Raw genomic sequence first — 25625 nt, 5'->3', positions numbered from 1 at the left:
TATCTGACCAAGAAACGGCAGTGCGAGCGGAAAATCGCATATCAACAGAAACAGCAAGGCGAGCGGCAGCAAAAATCTGATGCAATAGCCGCAGGCGCTTGCAGAGGACGCTCAATGATCAGAGGGCGGGACACCCGAGGTCGGGGCGGGGCTTCCTGAGCTGGGAGCGGAAACTTTCGAGCGCTCGTCCAACAGTACGTCGAACAGAAAATTCAGAAACCTTTCTCCATAGCCCTGCAGGAAACGGGCAAGGTAGTTGTTAATTTTCGGGGTATGAAGCGTTTGCTAGCGACCGCGGGGAAGAATCCCGGGTTACTACATTTGTCAAAAGGAATGGCGGCGATCGCGCACGAAATCAGTTCTCGTAACGTTGAGGCGGTTCTCGTCGAAATTTTCATGGGTAGGAAGGAGGAGCCCATTATTTCCCTCCTTAACATTTTGCAGTAGCCCTAAGCAGCCAAAGGTTAGCTAGGGCCCTCTTTCCCAAAGCGATCAAGGCGGCAGGACCCAATCCATTGTTAATTCTACGAGGTTTCAATGAAGCCCACCAAGAGTGGGGATAATACAGGCATGACCCGAAAGGAAGGCACCTGCGGGAAGTCTTTCACGAACTGAGCCTCAACCTGCAAATAGACCCGGGCTGTCCAACCAGAATGGGCAACAGCTTTGGCGTTGACAGTACACCGGATAACAACGAGCACCAAAAACATGGAAGGGATCAGGTGGAGAAACACGGAGCTCAACTTTGGGAGCGATCGATGCGTACTAAGACGCGGAGAGAAACCAGCGTAACTGAACGGGATATATTGAGGCAAATCAAGGAAACTTCCGATGTAGAGGGGAAGATTGAGAATATTGATGAATGGGTGGAGGCCCTTATGCGCCACGTTAGAACCGCAACCACGACCCTACAGGAGGATGACGCACCGGCGACCGCCGACAGCAAACTCCTGCACATGCGGAAACCTTAACGGAGTATGAAAAAGCGTCTCCGCACACAAAGATGGAACTGAAATTGGAGGCCAAGAATTGCCAGGCATGATAAGGAAATTGAGAATTACGCAATTAAGCTTTCCGAGCAAAACTGATGCTGTAGGTGTGATTAAATGGAAGGCAACAGGAGACTTTCAAAGACTCGAAGCCTGCTGCGCCATCTAGCTGGACCACAATAGTTCAAAAGCACAATCGGGAACTAGTCTAGGCAAAGGCCAGATCGCGTTCGAGGGGTAGACGCGGAGCTCGTGGCAAAATTAGTGGATACCTACGTCGGTGACACAGCCCTCCTCCTCCCACGATACGAGGGCCCTGATCGAGACTCACGATGCGCCCATCAAGGAGACGTAGGCCAAGGCCAAAATTTTGGTTTAAAGACGTCATCGGCCCCTGGTCCTAACGGGGCTACAAGCAAAATATTTAAGAATCTGGACTATGTGTCTATAACGGCGCTCGCCGAATGCATGCAGTAGGGCTGGAGTAGCGGCAGTATCCCTCCACAATGAAAAACAGCAAACGTGGTGCTAGTCCCTAAACCAGGCAACCCGCACAAACTGGAAAATTTCAGACCGATTTCCTTAACTTCGTGCATAGGAAAGCTCATGCAACGCGTGATTCCGGCCACCCTGACGCACTTCATGCAACAGAACGACCTATGGCCGCACGAGATAGTCGGGTTCCGGCCGGACTTGTGCACGCAGGACGTGATGCTTCGTTTACAACACGTCATTATAAATTCCAGATCTAAAGTTGCGAAGGTAATTCTAGGTTTAGATGTAACCAAAGCCTTCGACAATGTTAAGCATGCTGTGATCCTTGCAGGGCTTCAAGAGATAGCAGTCGGCGGGAGGGCGTATAATCACATCCAGGATTGCTTTTCAAACAGGACGACGCTGAAACTAAAATTTCAGGACCTAGAAACCCCCCCGGTCCCCCTGGGAAGTAAGGTATACGCCGCAGAGCTTGGTGCTCTCCCCCTTTATTTTTAGCGCGGCGATCAGGGGCCTGCGCGCCTACCTCAGGGACATAAAAGGCCTAAATTTTAGCATATACGCGGATGGCATTTGCACATGGATGAACAGCGGCAGTTACGGTTGCATAGAACAGTGATTTCAGGTGGCGGCGGACACTAGTGTCCTCCACGGCCGAAAGGGGCCTTGCGTGTTCCCCGCAAAAAATCTGAACTCTTCAGATGAAATCCAAAACCGCTGCTGTGCAAGCGCGACTGAAATTTCGAAATTAAGGTTGAGGGCAAAACCATGCCCAAAGCTGATCGGATCAGGATCCTAGGTCTCTTTTCCAAAAGGACGAACATAACGAAGGAACTATCAAGAAGCTCAGCGACTATGCTGCGCAGGTAACAAGGATCTTCAGGGGTGGTCGCGCTCAAGGGTTGCCTCCTGAGCGCTCACGGTGCGCTTACCTTCTTTTTCCCGTTCAGACTCTTTCCAGATTCTCTTTGCTACCGTAGCAGCGACGTTTTCACCCTTTATTCTTCACCCCTCTCCCTGTCTGCCATCGCATTAAAGGAAACCATCATCACATCCTATTCGAGTGCCCAGAGGGCCAACCCCCTCATCGCCTCCATTTCCCAAACCAAAGTCAGCAGGAGACTGCGCTGCTCAACTCTATGCCGGAGGTACAACTCCGGATTGTGTGTTGGGCTCTGGAGGTCGCGAAAAGCATGAATTCAAGCCACCCAGCGCAGTCGAGAGAACCCACGCGCTTGTCTAAACATCAACCCTAACCTCTACCCCTAACGCCTTTGTCATATGACGAAAGTTTGTTGCTCCTAGTCCTTCTCCCTGGCCCAAGTCCCGGATTCTCCTTGCTGCGCGAAAAGACAGGCTCCCACTCGGCTTTCTCGCCAGCAATGACTGTTGTCATAAAGGAATTAAAAGCGAAAATATTGAGCAGGAAATTACTTGATATACCTGGTTTAAGCGAGCTCCTGACCGTAGAGTTGTTAAGTAAAGACAGGAATCCTGGAGTGAGCTGGATGAATTCTCCTGGCTGGCCGCACTGCGTCGACTGTTTTGTGAACAGCCCCTCGCTGTTCTGCTCCGTGGGCATGTCAACACGGACGTCGCTCCTGTAGAAGGCGCTGGACGAAAGTGTCCGGGCACTCGCTCTTTTTGACCACGTCTTCGGAACCTCGATGGTGACGTGTTTGAAGTATATGCGTCCATTCGTTGCATTGTGAAGGAACTCGGAGGAGGATTGGAGTAGTACCTGCGCATTTTCATCATCGTTTGCACAATCTGCGCACATCTCGTCTGAAGAAATTAAACGTGAAACTGTCCGTGGTTGCTAAGCGGATAGGCTCCTAGTGCCTTTCGCTTTCTAGGGGCGTGGTACGCGCCATACCTCTACATATTCCTTATCTTTCCTTCGGTGCTATATTTTCTATCTACCTCATTTGTTCCTCAGTTGCCTGGCCTGAAACGCCTGTTACCTTGACCAGTATTACTTAGTGAAGGGCCCGAGCTAACACAGTTGTCGAACAAGTGCGTAATAACTATTATTAAACACTGGTGAGCAGCCATTAGATATTACACTTATTGCTCTGATTACACGGGTATAGTCATAAAAATACTTATTTATGACTTATTTACTCCTAAACGTGGCTTATTTAGTATAATTTACTTATTTAGTCATCAAAATACATATATATGACTAACTTATGTATGCTTATGACTCATTTATTGGCGAAATATGCGCCATTACAATAAATTGGGGGAGGTCATGCAAGACGCAAGAAGTAAAGCAATTCCAATTACGATCAAGCTCCTCCTTTTAATTTACAATAACGCAAAATAAAAAAGAGCATCCTATCCTTTAACAGCATCCGAAAAAAAGGAAAGTTCAACAAATCAGTTCTAATTTCCAGCTCCACTCGCGTACATTATGGTCGGTGGCTCAGTGATTACGGTGCTCGGTTGCTGGCCCGAAAGACGGGGGTTCAATCCCGACCACGGCCGAATTTCGATGGAGGCGAAATTCAAGGGGCCCGTCTACTGTGTTACTGCACGTTAAAGAAGCCCACGTGGTCAAAATTATTACAGTGCCCTCCACTGTGGCGTCCCTCATAGCCTCAGTTGTTTTGGGACCTGAAACCTCAAAAAACCAAACCGTGATCAAGGGTGGCTGAAAGACCTATTTTTGTTGAGAACAAGAATTCTATTACACAAATATCATAAAAATTTATGAACATTAACCTTGTCCTCACTAAGAATCTGCCATTCAAATACCTTTTGTTATCTAGCATGTGTTCGCTTACATTAATTTCCAGAGACGTAGGGTGTGGTCGCGCCTAATCGTTTATAGTTTAGTTTTCAACACTTGTAGGAGCATCCCATGCTGTACAAGGAAATTCCCAGTAGAGACATAGTTTTTCTGCAGTAAATACTTAGAATCATGTTGAAAGACACAGGCATTACGAAGCACAAAACGAAAAATTTTCGATCCTCGCCAGAAACATTATCAACACTTGATGCCAATAAAGTTTTGAAAAGCACGTCAAAATCATTACATTCAGCAACAGTTTGCAATCAGCGCCAGGTTTTATTGCAGGCACAGTGAATCAGGTACGTGCTTTTTTCACAATAACACATGTGCACTGTTTTCTGCAAGCTTACTTTCATAATCCACTGTTCACGCCACAGGTTCAGTGTATTTAGATCTTGCTGTAAAGGAACTGAAACTTGGCTATTTTTCACTATTCTATGCACGACGTAATCATCGGTGAATAATCCCACTCTAGAATTAATATTTTCTTGTATAAATATAATAATATATACGCCAGAAAAGCTAAATTAGCTCCATTTATAAAAGAGCGATTTCAGCAGCAGTTGCGCTACGCCACCGCCGCCGCGATGCACTCTGGGAGTTGTGGTACTCCGGCCGACGGCCGCGTCGGCGGGGTGCGTGGCGCACGCGCGAGAAGCGGTCCTGTTTGCGTCGTCACACAATGTTTCTGTGCATGAATGCTGGGTTTGTGGGAGAAGTGGGCTCAACTGGGGCGTGTCACGAGCTCCGAAAACTGTGCGAAGCAGGGGGTCTCCTGATACCTTAAGATTCCATGCTAGCGATAGTGCGTTCTCTATTTAATGCAATGACAATGCGAGGCTTTAGAACCACGGAAGTTTGGAATAATTCCTGAGTTTTCGCTGCACATTGATCGTTGAGCATGCGCGATATCGCGATTTCAGCAACGTGTCATTGATGCCGGGATATCACCCACATTTTGCTCAGTATTTTCGAGAAAAAAAAAAAACATCTGGTGTTTACGCATCAGTAAACGCGCCCAGACTCGTACTATGAAAATACCGAGTAAGTCGCACAGGAGGTGCCAGAGCAGCAAAAGTTACATTATCCTAATTCAAAGAGTAATTAGTGTCGCAAGAATCAAAATACAACTATAGATTACGAAAATGAAAGCTATTCCACCCTGATTTAGCAAATCTAAACCCCTCCGACTGGCTTCTCCTTTTTTTTTACTTTGCACTGAGCACAAGCATTTCTCACAACTCCATTTAGAAAAATGACATAGCTCGCTCTTACTGCTCAGCTTTCCTGTTGGTGACCCACCGAGCACGTCGTGAATACATTTATGTTTCTACGCGAATATAAAACAACTACCGCATGGCCAGTTTTGAAACAAGGATAATGATGAGAAATAAAGACAACAAACGCAGCGTGACACGTGTATAGCTGATCCCTAGATGAATACTGCGAATACTTAACAGCAAAATGAGGGGGCAAAAAATGCCAACACTGTATGAAGACGTTAGAAGGCATGCATTACTATGCGTTGAAATGTATTGCTGGCAACATGAACTAAAGGGACGGACAAGCGCGCGCGTCTTCATCGTCAACTGCAAAATTTTCGAAAGTAAGCTTCGACTATTACTCCAGAACGACTTGAACATAATTAAACGATGGTGCTCTGAGTGGCTTATGTCGCTAAACATCTCAAAATGCCAATACATGCAATTATCTCGCAAACATTCCAGCCTCACTTATGCTTATTCATTGCTTTCAAACACATTAACAAACGTGCAATCCTACCGATACCTCGGAGTCACCATTTCCAGCAATTTAACCTGGTCCGAACACATCTTGAAATTAGCAGCCAATTCATCCAAATCACTCGGCTTCATCAGACGATCGTTATACTTGGCTCCTCCTTCTGTCCGTAAATTGGCATATGAAACCTTCATCCGTAGTAAACTTGAATATGCATCTTCTATATGGAACCCTCATCAGGCGTACTTAACACCCTAGTAGCTATTCAGAACCGCGCAGCACGTTACATAACCTCAAATTATGAGATACTACAGCATCACCAGGATTAAATCAACACTCAACCTGCTACCACTTGAGAACCGTCGAAAAATCTCACGAGTTTGCCTTTTTCATAAATTGTATTACAACTTTCCTTACCTCCGTGACTCATTACTCCTACCTCCCATCCGAACATCGCGTCGCCTCTTCAATTCCCTGAGTGTTCAGCGTTTACATGGCTCTACAAAAGCCTTCAATAAATCATTTCTACCTAGAGCAATAGAAAATTGGAACCAGTTACCAGATCACATTGTAAACAAGCGTGACACTAGTAAATTTAGAGACGCAATAATCGAACATTACAGCAAATGAAAAAAACAACCTCATGCTTTGATTTTTACCATTTATTTTTCTCGTTACTATTCCCTATTTAGCCTATCCGCCACCATGTATTGATTAGAACTGCATCTTAACATTTCACAGGGTATTCCAGTTCTTGTTTGTTTTTATTTTTATTTTTTTCTTCTTGCATTGCATTGTGTTGTATTTTACTGTATTAACATTGTTATTCTCTTTACTTTGTATTTAAACTGTCCCCCCCCTTATGTAATGCCCAAAAAGGGCCTTTAAGGGTACAATGAATGAATGAATGAATGAATGAATGAATGAATGAATGAATGAATGAATGAATGAATGAATGAATGAATGAATGAATGAATGAATGAATGAATGAAAGCGGAGCGTCGCCGACGCGGTCACTACACTTCATGCAAGCTATCTGCATTTATACATCATTCTTGAATCATGTCAAATACGGTGGATTTCTGTCCACAAGTCAGCACGTGATAGTAACTATGTGCATTGACCGGAACATGCCCCTACTATCTGCCAGCATCCTCAGTAACTTCAGATGACATAGCACTTCCTTCGACTCACGATGGTCTGAAGTTGGTGGTCCGGACAGCTCGAACTTCAAATACCGAAATTGAGAAACACTGCCTGGGATTCCTTTTAGTTGATATCATCACTATGTATTCGTGCATTGGAAATGTTAACGCGTTTCACCCACTCACGTCTAGGAAACGGCACAGCAGATTGCCCTTGTGATTACACATAGGAGGCAATGGGAGGTGTGCATTTCATTGCCTTCACACGACGCCGCTCCGAGAGTGCATTCTGCCTTTTGTTCTGCCTTTTAGTGTCCCTTGAAACTTATTCTGATCGCTCTTTAGCCCTATGCCAAGAACAATGCGCCGTGAAGAAACGCTCCAATATGACAAAGGACGGGAGGGGGGGGGACCCTGCTTACCTTGATGTTGTCAATGATAGTCTCGTCCTGAGTAACTCTTTCGCTGATGGATACCAACAGCTCCTTATAGCCTGCATCCGAGGTGTCGATGTCGACCGATGCCGCAGGTCTTAGCAAAAGCAGCAGAACAGCAGTAAAAGAGATCATCCCGTCCATTTCGACGTGGCTCTCAGTAGGCCTGGAAGGCAGAAAAATGAAATCATTAAATGCGGAACAACCACAGTGGACTAAAGTGGCTGTTTGGGCTTGTTGGTCAGTGATCATGGTTAAAGAATGCCGCTCGAAAAGACAAGGACAAATGAAGAAGTGGACAGGACTGGCGCTGTTAACAGAGAAGTGGACAGGACTGGCGCTGTTAACAAAGAAGTGGACAGGACTGGCGCCGGTCCTGTCCACTTCTTCGTTTGTCCTTGTCTTTTCGAGCGGCATTCTTTAACCATAACCACAGTGGTCCTGTTGGAACTGTGTAGCAGTGTTGTAAAAAGAGGGAAAGAGAGTCCTGAATTTTGGTTTTGTTCTAGACAGGTGTGCCAAACGACGTTCTTTTGCGCTCCGTACCAGGCACGATTAAAAAAACGCTATGCCGAAAAAAAGCTGAATAAGCTTTTGCCTCAATGTATTCCTCTTGCATGAGAATCGAAGTTTACTTTCCTGAATTTGTGCTCATCGCTTCCCATGTACCACTTGCTACAAAGCTGTGCATAAGACACTTCACTGACGTAATTGTGAAGGCCTGAGCGATGTATACTCATGCCACTCTCATAATTCCCGGATTTATCCATCGTTTTATCTTATCGTTGCTCTCTCTCTGCATCAAATAAGCGTAAGTGATTGTGTTGCATTTTTTTTTACCAGGGATTTACGTACCTTTCAGATAGGATTTAAGGCACGTACCTTTTTGAACAGAAGCCGTCAGATAGTCATATTTTAAAATACCGGCTCCCGCCATTTATATTAAAGGCTGCCTAATGCTACCATGCGCTTTATCAAATTATCGAAGAGCTTTGGAAAAGTTTTTTTTCCTTAATTTCAGCCACTACGCATTTCGCAGCCAAATGGACAGGTTTGACAAGATAACGCGAACTTTGTTTAATAATCGCCTGTAGACACTGTTATCGATGGCTGGGTGCTTGCTGTCGTCTCAATATCCAAATTGTGGATCAAGGATTTCTATTGCATCATTTCATGGGTATTGATTTCCAACGGTGAGCTGCGTTGTAAATCAATGTGTACTGTACAAAAGAAATCATACACGACCTTTAATGCGGCTACTTTTTGTTACAACCAGAAACTGTACAGTTAAACGTGCTTGTGCTTGTAAGTGCAGGGTATGGGAAGCAGAGTAAACAATTAATAACAAACAAATGCGAACGAATCTAACATTCTTTTGCCCTTCTTTATAACTTGTTTTTCGTAGAGTGAACTTAAACTTCCAAGTTTTTCTGAAAGCACCAAAATGAAGGTCATCAACGAAATTTTTTTCTCCCTCCAATTGTAAGTCTCTGTGCAGTCTTTGTCAAAAGTAACCAGGCTGCATGGTTTGCTTCTAGCTTGTATAGTGGAGCCCTTGTGACTTTCCTAGAGATTGAAAGTTATTGGAAGGTAAGAAGTCCCCCAGTCTTTACCTTTAACGACCATTTCAGCGTCAGGAAAGCTGTACGGGTTCCGCTGTACGAGCTAGAAGCAAACCATGAAGCCTGGTTACTTTTGACAAAGACTGATGGAGGTTGTGAAAAACTTAATTTTAGGGAGGCTGATTGTGGGACCGGCCCTCTTGGTCGTGGTTTTAGGTCACCATAGAGCCCATGAATTTATACCCGCCGGTCAGGTTGTCCCGAAACTTAGAAGTTGGGTGTTACGACTTCCATGGGCAGTGTAACAAACTTCGTACCGTTACAAACCGAAATGGTTGATAACTGTGGAGGCACGTGCAAACACAACCAGTGAAACAGATGCGGCCGCAAATATTCATAAGCATGCTAGTTCCACAATTAAAATAAAAGCTTAAGGAAGAAATACATAGCAGTTTGAACGAACTGACGACGAACTGCAATAGTTTTTATTTGCCACTTCTATAGCTGGCTCATCAGCCACTTAACTTCTGCTTCATCTTTGGTTGCAGGCGCGAAAAAAGACAGAACACAAGACAGAAAGACGGGACGAAGCGGCACTCACAACTTATTTATTCGAAAAAAATATGCACAAATGTATGCCGTCTTACATGCAAGGAATACTGTCATCTTCAAAGTTGATATGATAGCGAACGGGTGAAAAAATTGCTCTCAGCCTTGTAGAAAGATATGGATGTGTCGCTGACGCACATGCTTCCTTTTTTTGCAATAAAAAAAGCTTCGATCAGTTCCCTAGCTGTTGTGTCTTTGCTTTTTGACAGAATTCGTACGCCAGAAAAACATGGCTCACAGGAGCGTGACGGGCAGGACCTTATATGCTTAGGCATATGTTTATATATGATTAGGCATAAGGCTGTGTTTTCTGGTGTACGAATTCTGTCAAAAAGCAAGGACAAAAAAGCTAGGAAACTAATCGAAGTTTTTTTTTTGTTGCAAAAAAAGAAAGCATGTGCGTCAGCAACATATCCATATCTTTGTACAAGGCTGAGAGCAATTTTTTCACCCGTTCGCTATCATATGAACTTTGAAGATGGCAGTATTCCTTGCATGTAAGACGGCATATATTTGTGCATGTTTTCTTCGAATAAATCAGTTGTCAGTGCCGCTTCGTCCCGTCTTTCTGTCTTCTGTTCTGTCTTTTTTCGCGCCTGTAACCGAAGATGAACAGTTACCAACTTGCTCAGAAAGACGTTCTTTTAACTTCTGCTTAATCGATTGAAAATAAATCTCAACCTCTATCTCAGTCCGCCAATTGACACACGATATCTAAGTAAAGAAACTAGGCTGAAGAAAGTAATCCAGTGTATAATCTCCTGCCGTAAGGTGCCTTTGTTGTCGGTTGCCGAGAGCATATATAGAACAATACTATGCACGCTAGTACCTGCCACTACCGTCTTTCAAAGGGGACGCTGCTTACTTCCACCCCACCCCATGCAGCGCGTGTAGCTGAATAAGTGACACTGAATGATGCTTTCCACGAAATTGTGGCCTGGTGTGACAGATCAAAAATGGTCTTCAATTCTGATAACACAGTGCTTTTGCGCATGACAAGAGAGAAACATCCTATCCAGTTCAATTACTCTGCTTGCGGCACTACTATTTTGGAAGTTTAAAACACAAATATTTATGTTTTTTAGTAAATTTACAATTTATTTCGAGCGACCATGTTGATTAGATCTGTTCATCTGCATTAAAAAAAACTTTGTCTTTTGAAACGCAAGCTCAAGGAGCACCCAGCCACGTTAACCTATTAGCCTGTAACTTTCTTACTCGGCCCAAACTTTAGTATATGGCTATTGTCTGGAACCCGTGCACCGAAGGCAATATAGCAAAGTTAGAAAACGTACAGAGACGGGCTATGCGATTCATTTGCAATAAATTCAAGAGAACTGATTCTACATCTGCTTTAATGGCCAGCAACGAAATTAAACTCCTTCATATTAGACGCAAAATTGCTCGACTAATATTTCTTCATTCACTCATCCATGGAAAGTTTGGAATTTCTTCTCCGGCTTATTTTACACATTCAACCACACCAAAAACTCGTCACCAACATACCCATGCCCTAACATCATATTTCACGACAACGAACTCTTTTAAACAATGATACTTTAAACACTGATACAATGAGGGAGCGGGATGATGCACTGCGTGAACAGGTTGTCTCAAGTGAGAGTTTTGAAAGGACTCGTAGCAACGAATTTTGATGTGCAAATTATTGTGCAATGGATTTCCTTTGACTTGATTGGATCATTTGTGTCATGTGTCAAACATTTTGTCTATGTACTAACATTATGGCGTTTGTAAATATGCCTCGTTATCCGCCCTTCCTGCTTGGACCACATGAGGTATGCAGTATTATGTAAATGAAAAAAAAAGTGACCACAAGAAATAAGGAGGTTTTTCAAGGCGAGGTTCTTAAGTAGTATGGTAAAAGAGCTCCTGCTCATGGGCTCTAGGGTTTCGCGGGTTATGTGCACTGTACAATGCGTGTAAGAATCAACGCTGCAGCCATTGCGTCCACCTGACTTCCATTTGAAATCCGGATACGGGGTGCGTTTTACCGCCGCTAAACTTCTGCTGTGGCCTCTAAGAAATCGAAGAAGGGTTTCAAAAAGCAACGCAAATGCCCATTTTCGTACGCTACTCAACCCGACACCCCGCTGGTCTCCGAACAAAAGAACTGCTTGAAATTGAGATAGCACCAGACACATGGCCATGTCCCACGCTTGTCAGTTCTTTCTGCTGACGATTAAATGAATGTATCCTAAAAAGCATGTCTGGAACCTAAGTTGCAGATTGCAGTTTTACGATATGTTCACAGATTATGCCTTGTGGATAGTCATAAACTTGTTTTTAAAACTACAGAAAATGCTGACTACATTCGAATCACTGCCAAAGCACGGATTCTGTTGTTGCTGACTCAAGAGGAAAACGGAGCGTACCCAGCGCAGGGGATTGGCCAAGAAGCCACAAAGGGCGGCTGAAAGAGGCTCAGAAACTGTTTTCATTAAGAAGGCATGCAGGTCTGGCGAAATAAATCGAGAACAGATCAGATCGAAAACAGTGTGACTGCGCACTGAATTGGCAATGTGGCCACACCAGCAACGTTTAGAAATTTCTGTTTAAAGACAAATTACGAAGAAGAGTAGCCAGAAGATGAAATTCGAAAAGATTTTAGCAGGGTAGCCATTTCTTGTCTCAAAGAAAACTATGAATGGCGGAAAGCACATTCCTGTTGCTGGTCCCAAAGGTAGAAGCAGAACGAGACAGAACAACAAAGGACATGCTTACAAAGAGCTGTCGTAACGGGTCGTCTAGCTGTCGCCTCCGTAAAGAGGAGAAGCGGCGGCAGGCAACAAGAAGTGATTTATTGTTTCGGGATCAGCGCAGAGAGGGCACAGTGGGGAGACCACCAGACCAGACCTATGCGGGTAGAAGCTTAACTCAGGAGCTCGACAACGTAGACGCGTGAAAGAAACCTCAAGTTTGCTCTGTCGCCTGTCCCGACTTCCAAGATGCTGGAAGTCGGGGCAGGAGGTAGGTGCTGAGGCTGCAAATTCCTTGCGGAATTTGCAGCAGCTGCGGAACCTGCCCGCTGTAACATATGCGGAACGCGGTAGGGTAGTCATGACCAGGCATTATAGAGGTGCCTTTGCCAAGGTATCAGCAACCTCATTAAAATGAATTTCTCTGTGCCCGGGCACCTAAATCAACCGTACTGAATACAGGCGGGGTAGTACCAAAAATTTGAGTACGCTGTTTGCCTGTGATATTTATAACGATTGCACAGCTACCATAGTTCTCCATAAAGTCAGCAATAAATTTCCAATAAGGAAAGGTGTCAGGCAGGGAGACACGATCTCGTTATGCTATTCACTGCCTGTTTACAGGAGGTATTCCGGGGCCTGAAATGGGAACAGTTGAGGATAAAAGTTTATGGAGAATACCTAAGTAACTTGCGATTCGCTGAAGAGATTGCCTCGCTAAGTCACTCAGGACATGAACTGCAACGCATGATCAATGAATTAGACAGGCAGAGCAGAACGGTGGGGCTAAAAATTAACATGCAGAAAACCAATGTAATGTTCAACAGCCTACCAAGCGAACAGCAGTTCGCAGTTGGTAGCCAGGTGCTGTAAGTAGTAAGAGAATATGTCTATTTAGGGCAGGTAGTGACAGCTGATCCAGATCATGAGAGGGAAATAACTAGAAGAATAAGAATGGGGTGGAGCGCATATGGCAGGTTATCTCAGATCATGAATGGCAGTTTACCAATATCCCTCAAGAGAAAAGTATGCAACAGGTGTATCTTACCGGTACTCACCTATGGGGCAGAAACGTGGAGGCTAACAAAGAGGGTTCGGCTTAAGTTAGGTGTAACGTTAAGAGATCGGAAGCGGGCGGAGTGGGTGAGAGAACAAACACGCGTTAATGATATCCTAGTTCAAATCAAGAGTAAGAAATGGGCTTGGGCGGGGCATGTAATGCGAAGGCAAGATAACCGCTGGTTCTTAAGGGTAACGGAGGGGATTCCAAGAGAAGGCAAACGTAGCAGGGGGCGGCAGAAAATTAGGTGGGCGGATGAGATTAAGAAATTCGCGGGAATATGGTGGCCGCGGCTGGCGAAGGACAGGGTTAATTGGAGAGACATGGGAGAGGCCTTTGGCCTGCAGTGGGCGTAGTCAGGCTGATGATGATGACGTGAACCCGATGAAAGTCCCACATCCGTACTGGCGAGATGGAAAACAGGCGCGCCAAAATGCTGCGCACATGAGTGACGTGTAGAGTACTTTAGGGCAGAAGGAACTTTGCCAACGCGAAATTGCTGTAGGTACCACATCGCCCGTGGCGGGACTGGAAAAAGGAGGCGCTCACATGCTCCCCACATCGGTCCTTTGTAGGGCACTTGAGGGCAGATATTACATAAATGCAGACCTCGTGTGAGAAAAGCCTCGTGTGGCCTAAATGGGTCTGCACACGAAAATTCTTAGGATCACATTAGCCTTGCCGGTGCTAGAAAGCGGGCATGCCCACAAGCTGCCCACATCCGTCTCTTGTCTCAGTTTTTTGGTAAATTTAACACTAATGCGGGCGCTATACGAGAAAAAAGCCGCAAACCCAAATTGTGCAGCCGATTCATTGCCTCAGGCGATCCTGCATCGGCTATAGCGGCTCTAAACCCAGCGAGTTGGCTCCATCGTGTTATGCATCCCATTTTTTTCAATTCACAAACTTGTATTAAGCACACTAATAACATCCTGATATACATAATTTGTAGTGTTTTTTTCAGCATCTACAGTCGATTAAATGAACTTACATGATTTGGGCCTTCGCACTTAACTAAACTGTGCAGAGTTATCAGACCATGCACAGGAACGACAGTCACCACTTACCAGGATACACTGCACTACCTGACACTCTCCAAGCGTCGTTATAGGTAGGAATACAAACAGGGTTATTCGCGTAATGCCCGACACTAAGGTGTCCTGCCTGCACAGACTGCTGCACCGGCTCATTGTGGCAACTCACACAGCCCATTTTAGAGCGCAGCTTTTAGGTGCCCGTTTCTGCATTTCGCAGCGTCGCCGTCGCTGTTGTCCGATGTAACCAGGAGAGGGTAAAAGCGCAAGCGCCTCCCCTCCTTAGCAAGAAACAGAAAAAAACAGTGCCGTACGTCGTAAAACAGGGGAGAAGGAATCCCTGGAGAGCAACTAGCCCTGTGGGCGTGGCTACTCCTTCTCCCACCGCTCGCCGACGCGGTGCGCGGAGCGATTGCCATCGATTGTTCTAGACTGTCCGAGACGTTTCTACGCGATGTTGACAAAAAGGCCGTAGCCTTGCGTGCGCTAAGAGATGCCCTCCATCTCTTCACTCGCACGACGGCGATGGCGGCACGACAGAAAGTTCCAGATGCTCCTAGAAGCCACTCCCGTCCTTTGACCAATGAGAACGCGCGCCCAGCGCGAGGAGGAGGAAGCTGCACAGCCAACACTGTGCGTATGTGCACGCCTACTTTAGGGCAAAGAACAGACATAAGTGGAGCGAGCCTATACAAGAAGGGCATTGAACGCACGAGCCGGGGAGGGGGGGGGGAAGCGTGACGAAGCACAGCTACATCCGCTTATCGGTTTTTTATCCAGCCGACTTGTTGCTGCGACGCGCGTCTTTTGTTTCCTTTTTTTCTTTCCTCTGATATTTTAACTCTCCACTATCTGCACGTGGCAGCGGTGGTGGCTCGGCACGAGCCAGTAGGCAGGCCCGTGCAGTTTTCTTTTCATTCTTCTCTCAGTCGCAACAACAACAAGAACGCCCGAGCCGCCGTTAAAGCTTCAGGGAACAAATTTTGAGAAAAAGGAAATGCACAGTATCTGTCTCCCACAGCTTCGAAACCAATAGAGCGGAGGCTCGGAAAGCAGAGGGTAAAATCTGTAAATTGCTTTTTGAGGAAAGAAAATGCAAAGTATCTGTCTCGCACGTCTCAGTGGTCACATGAACCAGAGGGAAGGCACATAACTGCCCTCTTGGAACAGTGGACACCTCAATCGTGATTTAAGCTACGTGGCGGTAGTGACAGATGTGCGCTGCATGCTTTGGCGTTGACAGCGTTGTGCCAGAAACGCTGCCACCTGCCGGGGTGGCAGGGTGGTTGGGGACTTTAATGTAGATATGAAAACAAGCGGAAATTTCTACTTATGCGGGAGAACATCCCGTTCCTCTCGTTAGTAACGACTCCCACGGCTGTGACAACCTCGCGAAATACTTGCGCAGACCTCGTCTTTGAGAACCAGGCACTGGTGCAGCGAGTCGAGCATATATCCATCAATGTTGCCGTCCACAAAGCTTCCTTCATGACAATAAAGAACTGTTAGTGGAATGTTTCTTGAAGAAGAAATATGTGCGAAAAATAACAAGCTGTCTCTAGTTTTACATACATGTCTTGCTCGGATTCTTTGCCTCAATCTATCAAAAAGCTGAAACAGCTGATAAGCTACGCTCAAATCTGCATCAGGAAGTAACGTAATCATCGGAAATTTTTTCCCCCGGTATACTTGGAAAAGTTTGGTTGGTTGCGTAGGTCAGGCTGGCATTTAAAAAACAGGATCGTTTGGGGTGGTCTTCCATGAACGACTCTACATCGAACCCCATGGGGACCGTGTGGGCTGGCCCCTTTAGAAACTAAATAGGTCCCATAGCAATCACGGAGCGGCTGAGTAGAAAGTGTAACGTTCACCCTCGGGAGCTGCCCACGTCTGACCAAAATAGCACCGATGCAGGACCTCGGTGGGCCACTGACATCAAGGAATGGAGGCCGAATGTGGGGACCGCACAAGGGCTACCTACATTGTACCCAAGTGGGACCTAGTGTGGCATATGTGGGCAACCGACTGGAAGTCGACTGCGGCCTGAGTTGCAAATCCCACATTGGTCCCGCCGGAGCTCACGTGGGCTTACAACATTGGACCTACAGTGCACCTCACTTCATAGCCCAGCTTGTGCTACATGAAACAATAAATCAGTTGAAGCGGAAAATGATGACAGGCAGTTCCACTGTAACATTGATACTAACCCTATTTTGCTACAGTGCCGCAGCGGCGACCGCCTCTTCCTAAATACTGCCTTTAGGTATAGAGTTAGGGTGATTCTTTTTGGTCTTCATCGCAAAGACACCAGCAACACCTAATCGGTACCCACGGCGCTTTCGAGTTTACATCACAGCCTCCATGTCAAAGCACTCTGCGGGTGGTACTTCTGCCACACTGTAATTTCGACAGCTTGTTGGAAGAGTAGACAGAGGCTCAGATGACGTTTTACATAATTGATTGGTAGCCGCGGGCATAGAGGACTGGGGAGGTGCAACGAAAGCTGATGTCATTGCGTTTCAGAGAGCAGCAGTGGAGACTGCCAACAAATTGGATCATCTGAGATGCCATTCTCTGCGAGATGAACGCAGATAGATTCTCTACTATGCGCTTCATGGGACGCGCCGTTGTTTTCCACCACCACACCTATCGCCTGCGACAAGGTGGAATCCACAACAGTTGTATGCCGCGCTGCCAAACTTGAATAGCCAGATGCCCTATTCTGTACAGCTGCAAATGCCTCACGTCTTGAACAGCTGCACTTGTTAACTAACTACAGCACTTGAACTTCTTCAGCCCGCTCTGAATAGTAAGAGTGGCTTCCTTAGTGGTCAGCCGCATGACAACAGCAATTCTTCCACACTGTGATTTCGATATCTTGTTGATGGAGTAGCCAGAGGCTCAGATTACGTTTGACATAATGGATTGGTGGATTGGACTGGCCACGGCCCCTGGCCCTGATGGTGCCACTTCTTGTATGACTAAAATTTCTTTCGGGGAATCTCCCGCCGACTTACTGGCGCTTGTAAATTACTCTTTTAAAGCGCCATGGATTCAAAATTAATGACGTCTAGCAAAGGTTATCTCTTTTCTTCAAAAGTAGGGAGACGGTTATGTGTTAGACAACATAAGGCACCGGTACAGGCTGAACTTGCCAAGCCTTTAGGGGAGAACAAAGTGCGGGTTAGTGGTTCTCTCTACACGCACAGTAACCAGGTCTTGATTTTCAGGTATTGGCACCATGGCAAAAGACCTAGAAATTATGGCACTGTAGGGACCGAGATGTGAACTGATGAACGCCAAATATCAATTCCCACACCTTGCCTTCAGCTGGGAAAGTGGGCCTCGAAAACGTGGCTATATCTAATTCTTGGTCGGCATTTTCGTCCTGTCTGCTTATCGACTACATCGATGAATGGCAATTCAAAGTAAGTTTCTCTGGCGTCTCACAGCCGTTCCGAAGTGGGTCTACGCCGCGGACTCACCATTTTGAACCCGCCAGGCGAGGAGGTATAAACGCGCTCACCAGGTAATTGGCGAAGGAGGCGCGCGTGATAAGCCTGCCATACGTGCCTTGTCTGGAAGTCTGCAAACAATTCTGCCATTGCCGAACTGCCGGCCGTCAGTGATCTTCATGCACTGCGGGGTGGTGAATTTCAGAGCAGCCTGTACCATTTCATGGTAATCTAGTACGATGAAGCTCCCATCCCCGGGGACGAAAGCTTCCTGGATGCTGCTTACTCCATCACGGAAGAAGCTGTCAAGTAGCAAGTGATCATTGGGCGAGACAGGCCGACCAGGAGGAGCTCCCCTGGCCAGGTTAACTTGTGGACATCAGCCCATGTACACGCTTTCAGCGACCCCGGAAAGCAAGAACGCAGGAAACAAAGCAGAAAAGCAAGAGATAGCGCAGCAGCACCTGGTACTTAGCCGCAATCCACGTGGATCCGAGATCGCAGAGCCGATCGAGTCACCACGTGTTCGAACCACAGAGAGACGGGCAATAATGATGATGGAGCTCACTTCTACATGTTCCCTCAGCCTCGCGGTCACGGGCTACTGGCAGGAACGCGCTCTATTTCGGATTTGTGCTACGTAGAAGACGACGATGAGCGTGCAGTGCCGTTCCCCCCGCCGTGGGTATGTGCCATTCAGCCCGAGGACATCATCATCATCATGTTCTATGTTTCACTGAAACCTGGTTCTCGGAAAATTCCCCGAATGTTCACTTCACCGGGTACAAATGTGCCTCAGTATCGCGAAAATGCAAGAGAGGAGGAGGTGTGGCGTTCTATGTGAAAAATCACCTTGACTTCGAAGTCATATCGGAATACTCAATGCTAAACGCCAACTATGAGTGTTTAATGATAAAATGCGCAAATACTTTGCTTTTAGTTTTGTACAGACCACCCTCTGGTATTGCTTCCACTTTTTTTGTGTTCCTTGAAACCCTTTTAGAATATTGCCTGCATCTTGCACTTCCGGTTATCATTTCCGGTGATTTTAATATTGACTTATTATCAACTGACCCAAACAAACAAAAGCTTTTAGACATCTTCTTTTCGTATGGCTACCGAAATGTTATCCATGTTCCGACACGAGTGACAAACCTATCAGAAACTCTTCTTGATCTATGCTTTACAAACCAAGAAACCAGTGATTCTGATGCGGGCGTTATTATGACAGGACTAAGTGATCATATGCCGACTTTTATTTTCTTTCAACCAAAAACAAAAAAACGACACGTTTCTGCATCAGAATCACCCATTATGTATAGAAGAATATATCCTGAAAATATAGATTATTTTCAACGCTTGGTTGAAAATACGAACTGGCATCCAGTTCTGACCACGTCTGATGCCAACGCATCATATAACATGTTTGCAGAAACGATGAAAGAAATGTATGATGAAGCGTTTCCATTGGTGGAACTTAAGAGACATAAAAAGTCCAGAAAACCGTGGATAGATGTATCTCTCCTGAAGAGAATAAAACAGGGGGATAAGTTGTTCGCCCTTTTCATAAAAACGAAAAACTTAGCTTATATTTCCGAATTTAAAAAAGTACGAAATAAACTGGGCTCTGATATCAAGAGAGCACGCTCTCTTTACTATCAGAAAAAATTCGCTGATACACGTGGCAACTCAAGTAAGCTTTGGAAAATGGTGCATGATCTAGCTTCGGGAAAGGAGCAGTCGAGTATTGGAAACTTTATCATCGAAGGAGTACCTTTTTCCGGTGAATCGCTGGCAAACAAATTCAATGAGCATTTCTTAAATTCCGGGACCACAGAGTCGTCTGTAGTATATGATCTTGACGCAACATCATATATAACCTCCAAAGTAGAAGCCTCTATTTTTATGTCTCCCACTACAGAAACAGAAATAAATAGCTTAATCCAGAATTTAAACAACAGCAGTGCTTGTGGCATAGATGAACTAAAACCCGAACCTATTAAAGCAGTATCTCATTTCATCAGTGAACCACTGTCTCACATATGCAACGTCATTATAAGTTCTGGCACATTTCCTCAGAAACTTAAAATCGCAAAGGTATCTGCTGTTTTTAAAGGTGGTAATCGTGCAGACCTTAATAATTACAGGCCAATTTCTGTTCTCCCTATTTTTTCTAAAGTTGTCGAAGAAGCTCTAAACGTACGACTGTGGAATTTTTTCAAAAAGCACAATGTTATTATCGAGGAACAGTACGGCTTTCAGAAGCAGAAGTCCACGGAAATAGCACTGCTCAACGTGAAAGACAAAATCCTTGAGAACTTCGAACGCAAATTAATTACAATAGGTGTTTTTATCGATTTCAGGAAAGCTTTTGATTCTGTTAAGCATCACATTCTACTGCAAAAACTTTACTACTATGGAATTAGAGGTGCGCCGTGGGACCTAATAAAGAGCTACCTGCAAAACCGCCTTCAGTACACCAGCGTTAACAATAGCAGATCGAACACATCTCATGTCATACACGGTGTTCCACAAGGCTCCATACTTGGCCCGCTTCTTTTTTTGATCTACATCAATGACATCACAAGCATTCCACATACACCAGATATAATCCTGTATGCTGACGACACGAATCTATTCTTTTCGGGAACTGAACTACACCATCTTCAGCATCGCGTGAAAGAATGGTTAGGTAACTTATCTCACTGGCTGACAGCAAACAAATTAGAATTAAATACAAATAAAACAAAGTACATTATATTTAGGCCTCGCAACAAGCTAATTATAGGTGAAACACCTATTCACTTCGACGGACAAGTCATTGATCGAGTTCTATCGCATAAATTTCTCGGAGTTTATTTCCACAAAAATTTTGATTGGTCTGTTCATACAAACCATGTGCGCACTAAAATATCGCGTTCTATTGGCTTACTTTGCAAGTTAAGGCCACTAATTCCAATCTGGCTTTTAATACAACTTTACTACTCATTAATTCAATCACATATTCATTACTGCCTGCTCGTATGGGGAACTACAACCAAAACCAACTTGGACAGCATCCATGTGCTACAGAAAAGGGCTTTAAGGCTCATAGAGCGAACATCCGGGCTCTGTCATTCAGCACCGCTATTCAGGAAACATAAGCTCCTAACCGTTCGAAATATACTGCATCAAAAACTAGCCCTCACAATATATAGTAACATGAAGACCAACCCTGCCACCTTCTCCAAGCAATACCTCGAGAAAAATCACTCCCACAACTTACGAAATAATGCGTGCAGAAAAACAAAGCTGCGAACAAATTACGGTACCCAAATACTATCTTATTGTATACCAGAGTTCTTAAACAAACATCCTTTTATCAGACAAATGTTAGACGAGAATACTGCAACCATTGCTTTTAAGAACACTCTCCTTGATTATTTACTGTCACTGCAAACTTAGACTGATAGCGGTTTTTTTTGTTTTTTTTTGTGATGAAAACTCTGTTTGTGCATATTTGCTTGCCTTTTAAGTTTTTAGACTTGTGCTTTATGCCGTTTTAAGAAACATGTTAAATAAGTTTTCCTTTTTTTTTCTTAGAATGCCTTTTCACATGTATAATGTGCTCTTTAAATAAGATGTTATAGTTCTCTTTGAATCTTCCTCTGTGTGCTGTGCCGGTGCTCGCACTGCATTGTCTGAACAAGTGTCAACTTCTGGGAGGGGGGGGGGGGATGGGGGGGATGGCGCTTTGTCAGGCATCTCACTGCCTTCGCCATTCTCCCAGACACTCGTACCTGTCTGAATAAACTTCTTATCTTATCTATCTTATCTTATCATCATCGTTCACCGGCACAGGCTGAACTTGCCAAGTCTTTAGAAAAAATAGGCAGAGGCCTTGAGCGTCAGTTTACGGCTCTTCCCTCTCCTCCGAGACTTCTTACCACATGTGACCGCTGTGACCGCAATGTGACCGCCGTGGCCGGCGTCCAACCCACGTCTTTAGGGTCAGCAGCCAAACAGCATAACCACCAAGCCACCTCGGCGAGGTTATGACGCAAATGAATAGTGCAGCATACAAAAGAGCATTACGACACAAGCTGTTAAAATGGCGTCCGGAACCTCCTGAGACGTGATCTACCCTTACTTCAGGAGCATTGAAGCCGTTATTACTGTGCCTGTTACCTCGGGAGGCAAGCAAGCAAAACAAATCAGTTCAACTGCCTCCGTCTACAGCCTGCGTCATGAACCGATGGTTTCTTCATCGCGCGATAGCTTCTCTTTATGCCGGTAAGGTTTTGCCCATTTGGCCGGGAGACAAACACAAAACAGTTAGGTGAATTGCTCACGAAAATGTTTCGAAACTGCTTTCAATCACATGCTCAATATGCGCCCTGCTTCACGTGTCAATATGGCAATATGCCAGCTCCTCCCTTAAAAGAAAGCACCTGACGCTTACAGTTCAGCTCCAGCCCAGTGCAATCAATACCTGCGTGGTTTATATCTCTATCCGGAGAGGCGCGGATGAGTAATCATCTTAAGAAGAGCGAAGGTGCCTTTCATTTTGCTTCAACAAAAAAGCAATTCATGTCGCTCCCATTCTTTCGAAGAGAGAGCTTTTCGCTGTACGCTTTGGCCGCCTTAATGATTCTGTCCTCTTTCTCTCGATGGAGCATCCTTCACCTCCGTCCCCCTCCGGTCACCTCCGACATAATCACGCCTTCACCTGGGTCCCAGGACATGCAGGTCTCGCTAGTAAATAAAGGCCGACACCATAGCTCGAGAATATACCTACCTGTCAAGGTACACTGACTCTATCCTCTCTTGAACCATTTTTTCATACACCTAGAGTTCCTCCGACAAAATTGGCGTGTCTAACCTTGCCCCATAGGTAGCTTTTGTTGGTAAACTCCGAGGCTTCTGAACACATCCGAACACTTAACTTTCCCCGATCTCCACAACCTACACTGCGTTCACCCAATATTAGACATAGATATATCTCCCTGGTCTGGTAGAACTACCGCATTACACTCGTTAGTCGGACATGCAGAGTAACTCCAACCACTTAAGACACTGAGGACAACCACAAATTTTTTTTAACAAATGCCGGTAGTTCTGCATTTCGTGGCTTTTTGTCGCTTGTGCAGTGGCGAAAGATGAATTTATTGCTAAGAGATTTGGACTGACGTTTTAGAGTGACTTCAATTTTCTGCTACTCTCCTTTCTCTTTCTTTTTTTTATCCCCTCACCCCTTCCCCCCCCCCCCCCCCCCCCCGTGTAGGGCAGCAAACCTATTATTCTTTCGGTTAGCCTCCCTGCCTTTCCTCTACTACCTCCTCCTCCGAAAAGTTACGTAAACGCGCACTCCATGATTGACGGCTGTGAGCGGTGTAGCCTATCAGTAGCGGAAATGCAGGCTACCGCCAGCCCGAGGTTAAGGCCTCTATCAGCCGTCGCTTCGTTTACGTTTGCACCAGCGTTGCAATGGATCCTGTTTCCTTTCCCGACAACGAAGTTCTTGTAAAGAAATACGGCCTGCACTTTAGCGACCTCAGCCCGACACAGCGTGCGATGCTTCTGATGGCTAAGGTGGTCTCTTTGAGGGCTAACGAGGTATGGCAAAATATTCCGAGCTCCGAGGAGTCGGCAGCGCCGCCAGCAAGTCAAGCTACAGGTGCGGCAGCTGTTACCTCCGAGCCACTGTCATGACTGATAAGTATAGAGACTGGTACAAACAGACATATTAAAGTTCTGTGTTAGTAGCCCTCGCATTGCTGGCATGCATCCCAGCGTCTCGGTTCGTTGGCGAAGCGAGCACGCCGAGCGGTGCGCTTGAGAACGCGAGAGGCTCGTGCAGCATTAGATAGCCACAGAAGTTTTCCTCGTCGTATGTGCCTGCCGCGGCATGAGCTTCAGCCGAGGAGCACTTAGAGGGCCCTTTGGAGTTCCTCTGTTGCACCGCACTAGTAAATCGAGGCACATCAAAAACGAAACTACACGGCACGCAAAGCGCCTAGCAGCGAAGCAGTAAAACATACCGAAACTCAGTTGGCCGCCTGTTGGACCGCCAAGAATAGGCTTTCTTTGGCTTCCTACATTTTTCCGTCTTCCTAGTGTGAAAAAAGTGCACTAGCCTTTAAAAAAACTGAACTTATGTACTTAAATATCCATACGCGTAACCTTCATACAAACGCGGCTAACAAACGCGTTTGTGAACACAGATCTGTGGCATTTTTCGGGTATTTATTTCGTCATCGCGCTTGTACCTGCGAGATCGACCTGTGGCGGCGTTACCTGTAATCTAGTTCTTGCGCTTTTCTACCTTAAATGAGCTTTGTTTTCAGCAAGAGTGGTCTTTTTGTGCTTAAAAGCTCGTATTCTATCAATACAAGCCAACTTCAATTTCTCCTGAGCACCCCTTTAAAGACTCCCAGCGCGGCACTGGAGCAGTGACCAGGAAGCGCAAGTCGCTCTCGCCAAAGCGTCAGCGGCAGCTTCTGGAGTCCTGTACTCAGGACACCACCACAACCCGCTCCGGTCTCCTTTTCTGCAATGAAAGTTTATTCACCCTCACTCTCTCTCTAAATATCACAGACATTAACTGCATTTTTTAGTTTTTTGCTGTCACCGCAATTAAAAAATTTGACATTTTTACCAGGAGGAGGAGGAGGAGAAGGAAAGGCAGGGAGGTTAACCTAAACCCCCCAGGAATTGAGCACGGTAACTACGTTGTCTTGTAACCTACAAAAAATTGGTCCGGAAAGTGCCTTCAAAGGTTTTTTTATTTGCAGTATTAAATCGATTGTTTTCCTAAATCTGCGATTTTTCCTAAACGTGGGAACAGAGAAATGACCAATGATTTGAGCAGCAGTACTTCTGTCTGAAGAGTTGTTTTTCTTAAGTAAAAGCCCTTCCGGCATAGGTAGGATTTCTTCGTTGATATTCTCGTCTTTAGTGGCACTTCGTTGCACTTTTATGTGGCTTGCTTATCTTTTTTTTTTTAAATATGGAGCAGTTTCTTTTTGTTCTTGGAAACTCGTGAAAGTAAACTAGACGGTAAAACGAAGCGGTGAATGCAGAATTAGTGAACGTACAATTGAGAAGAAAAGGCCAGAAATTCAGCTTCAGAGGTCACGTGCTGTGTTCCCGCTAATCATTTCAGTTAGCTTCGTTTTAGTACGAAAGCCCTATTTCGATGGGTAAACTCCGAGCAAGCTCTTGCGATGTTTGTGAGCTCGCGAAGAGCTTGAGATCCTTGTGGGTTTGTGCCAAGTGAAAGGAACAAATATAATAAATAAAATACCCGTAATTGGAGTTTCAACCCAACGGCGATGATCTTCACAGCTGAACTTCGCTGAAAACTGCTGAACCGTGGAGCTTTGCTGTCTACTGCGCTGTGCACTGAGCCACAGCCGAACACGCCACGTGTTAAACTGCAACATACTCTCGTGCTGTGCACTGCACTTCATTGTGTTCATCAACTTCTGTCTGCGGCGCGAAAACAGAGAATTCCTTTTTTTCATCGTCATTATGGCTCATGAAGTTCTGCTTTCGCACATTTATAGAATTTGCTAAAACACTCATTTTTTTCCTACCAGTTACGGCT

General features: G+C 45.4%; 1 protein-coding gene across 1 annotated transcript in view; it reads right to left on the bottom strand.

Moving 5' to 3' along the window:
- LOC149336290 (calcium-activated chloride channel regulator 1-like) overlaps positions 1–7744 on the bottom strand; it is a 68094-nt gene extending 60350 nt beyond the window's left edge. The window contains exons 1-2 of the mRNA XM_089554106.1: positions 7589–7744; positions 2928–3225 (exon numbers count right to left, since the gene is read on the bottom strand). Coding sequence (XP_089410232.1) covers positions 2928–3225; positions 7589–7744 — 454 coding nt within the window. The remainder of the gene's footprint in view (positions 1–2927; positions 3226–7588) is intronic.
- Positions 7745–25625: the final 17881 nt, after the last annotated feature.

Source organism: Amblyomma mixtum, chromosome 7 (assembly GCF_055824585.1).
Source record: "Amblyomma mixtum isolate Tamu chromosome 7, ASM5582458v1, whole genome shotgun sequence".
NCBI classification, from domain to species: domain Eukaryota; kingdom Metazoa; phylum Arthropoda; class Arachnida; order Ixodida; family Ixodidae; genus Amblyomma; species Amblyomma mixtum.
Note: the sequence above shows the minus strand (reverse complement) of the source record. Positions and strands in the feature narration are given on the sequence as shown.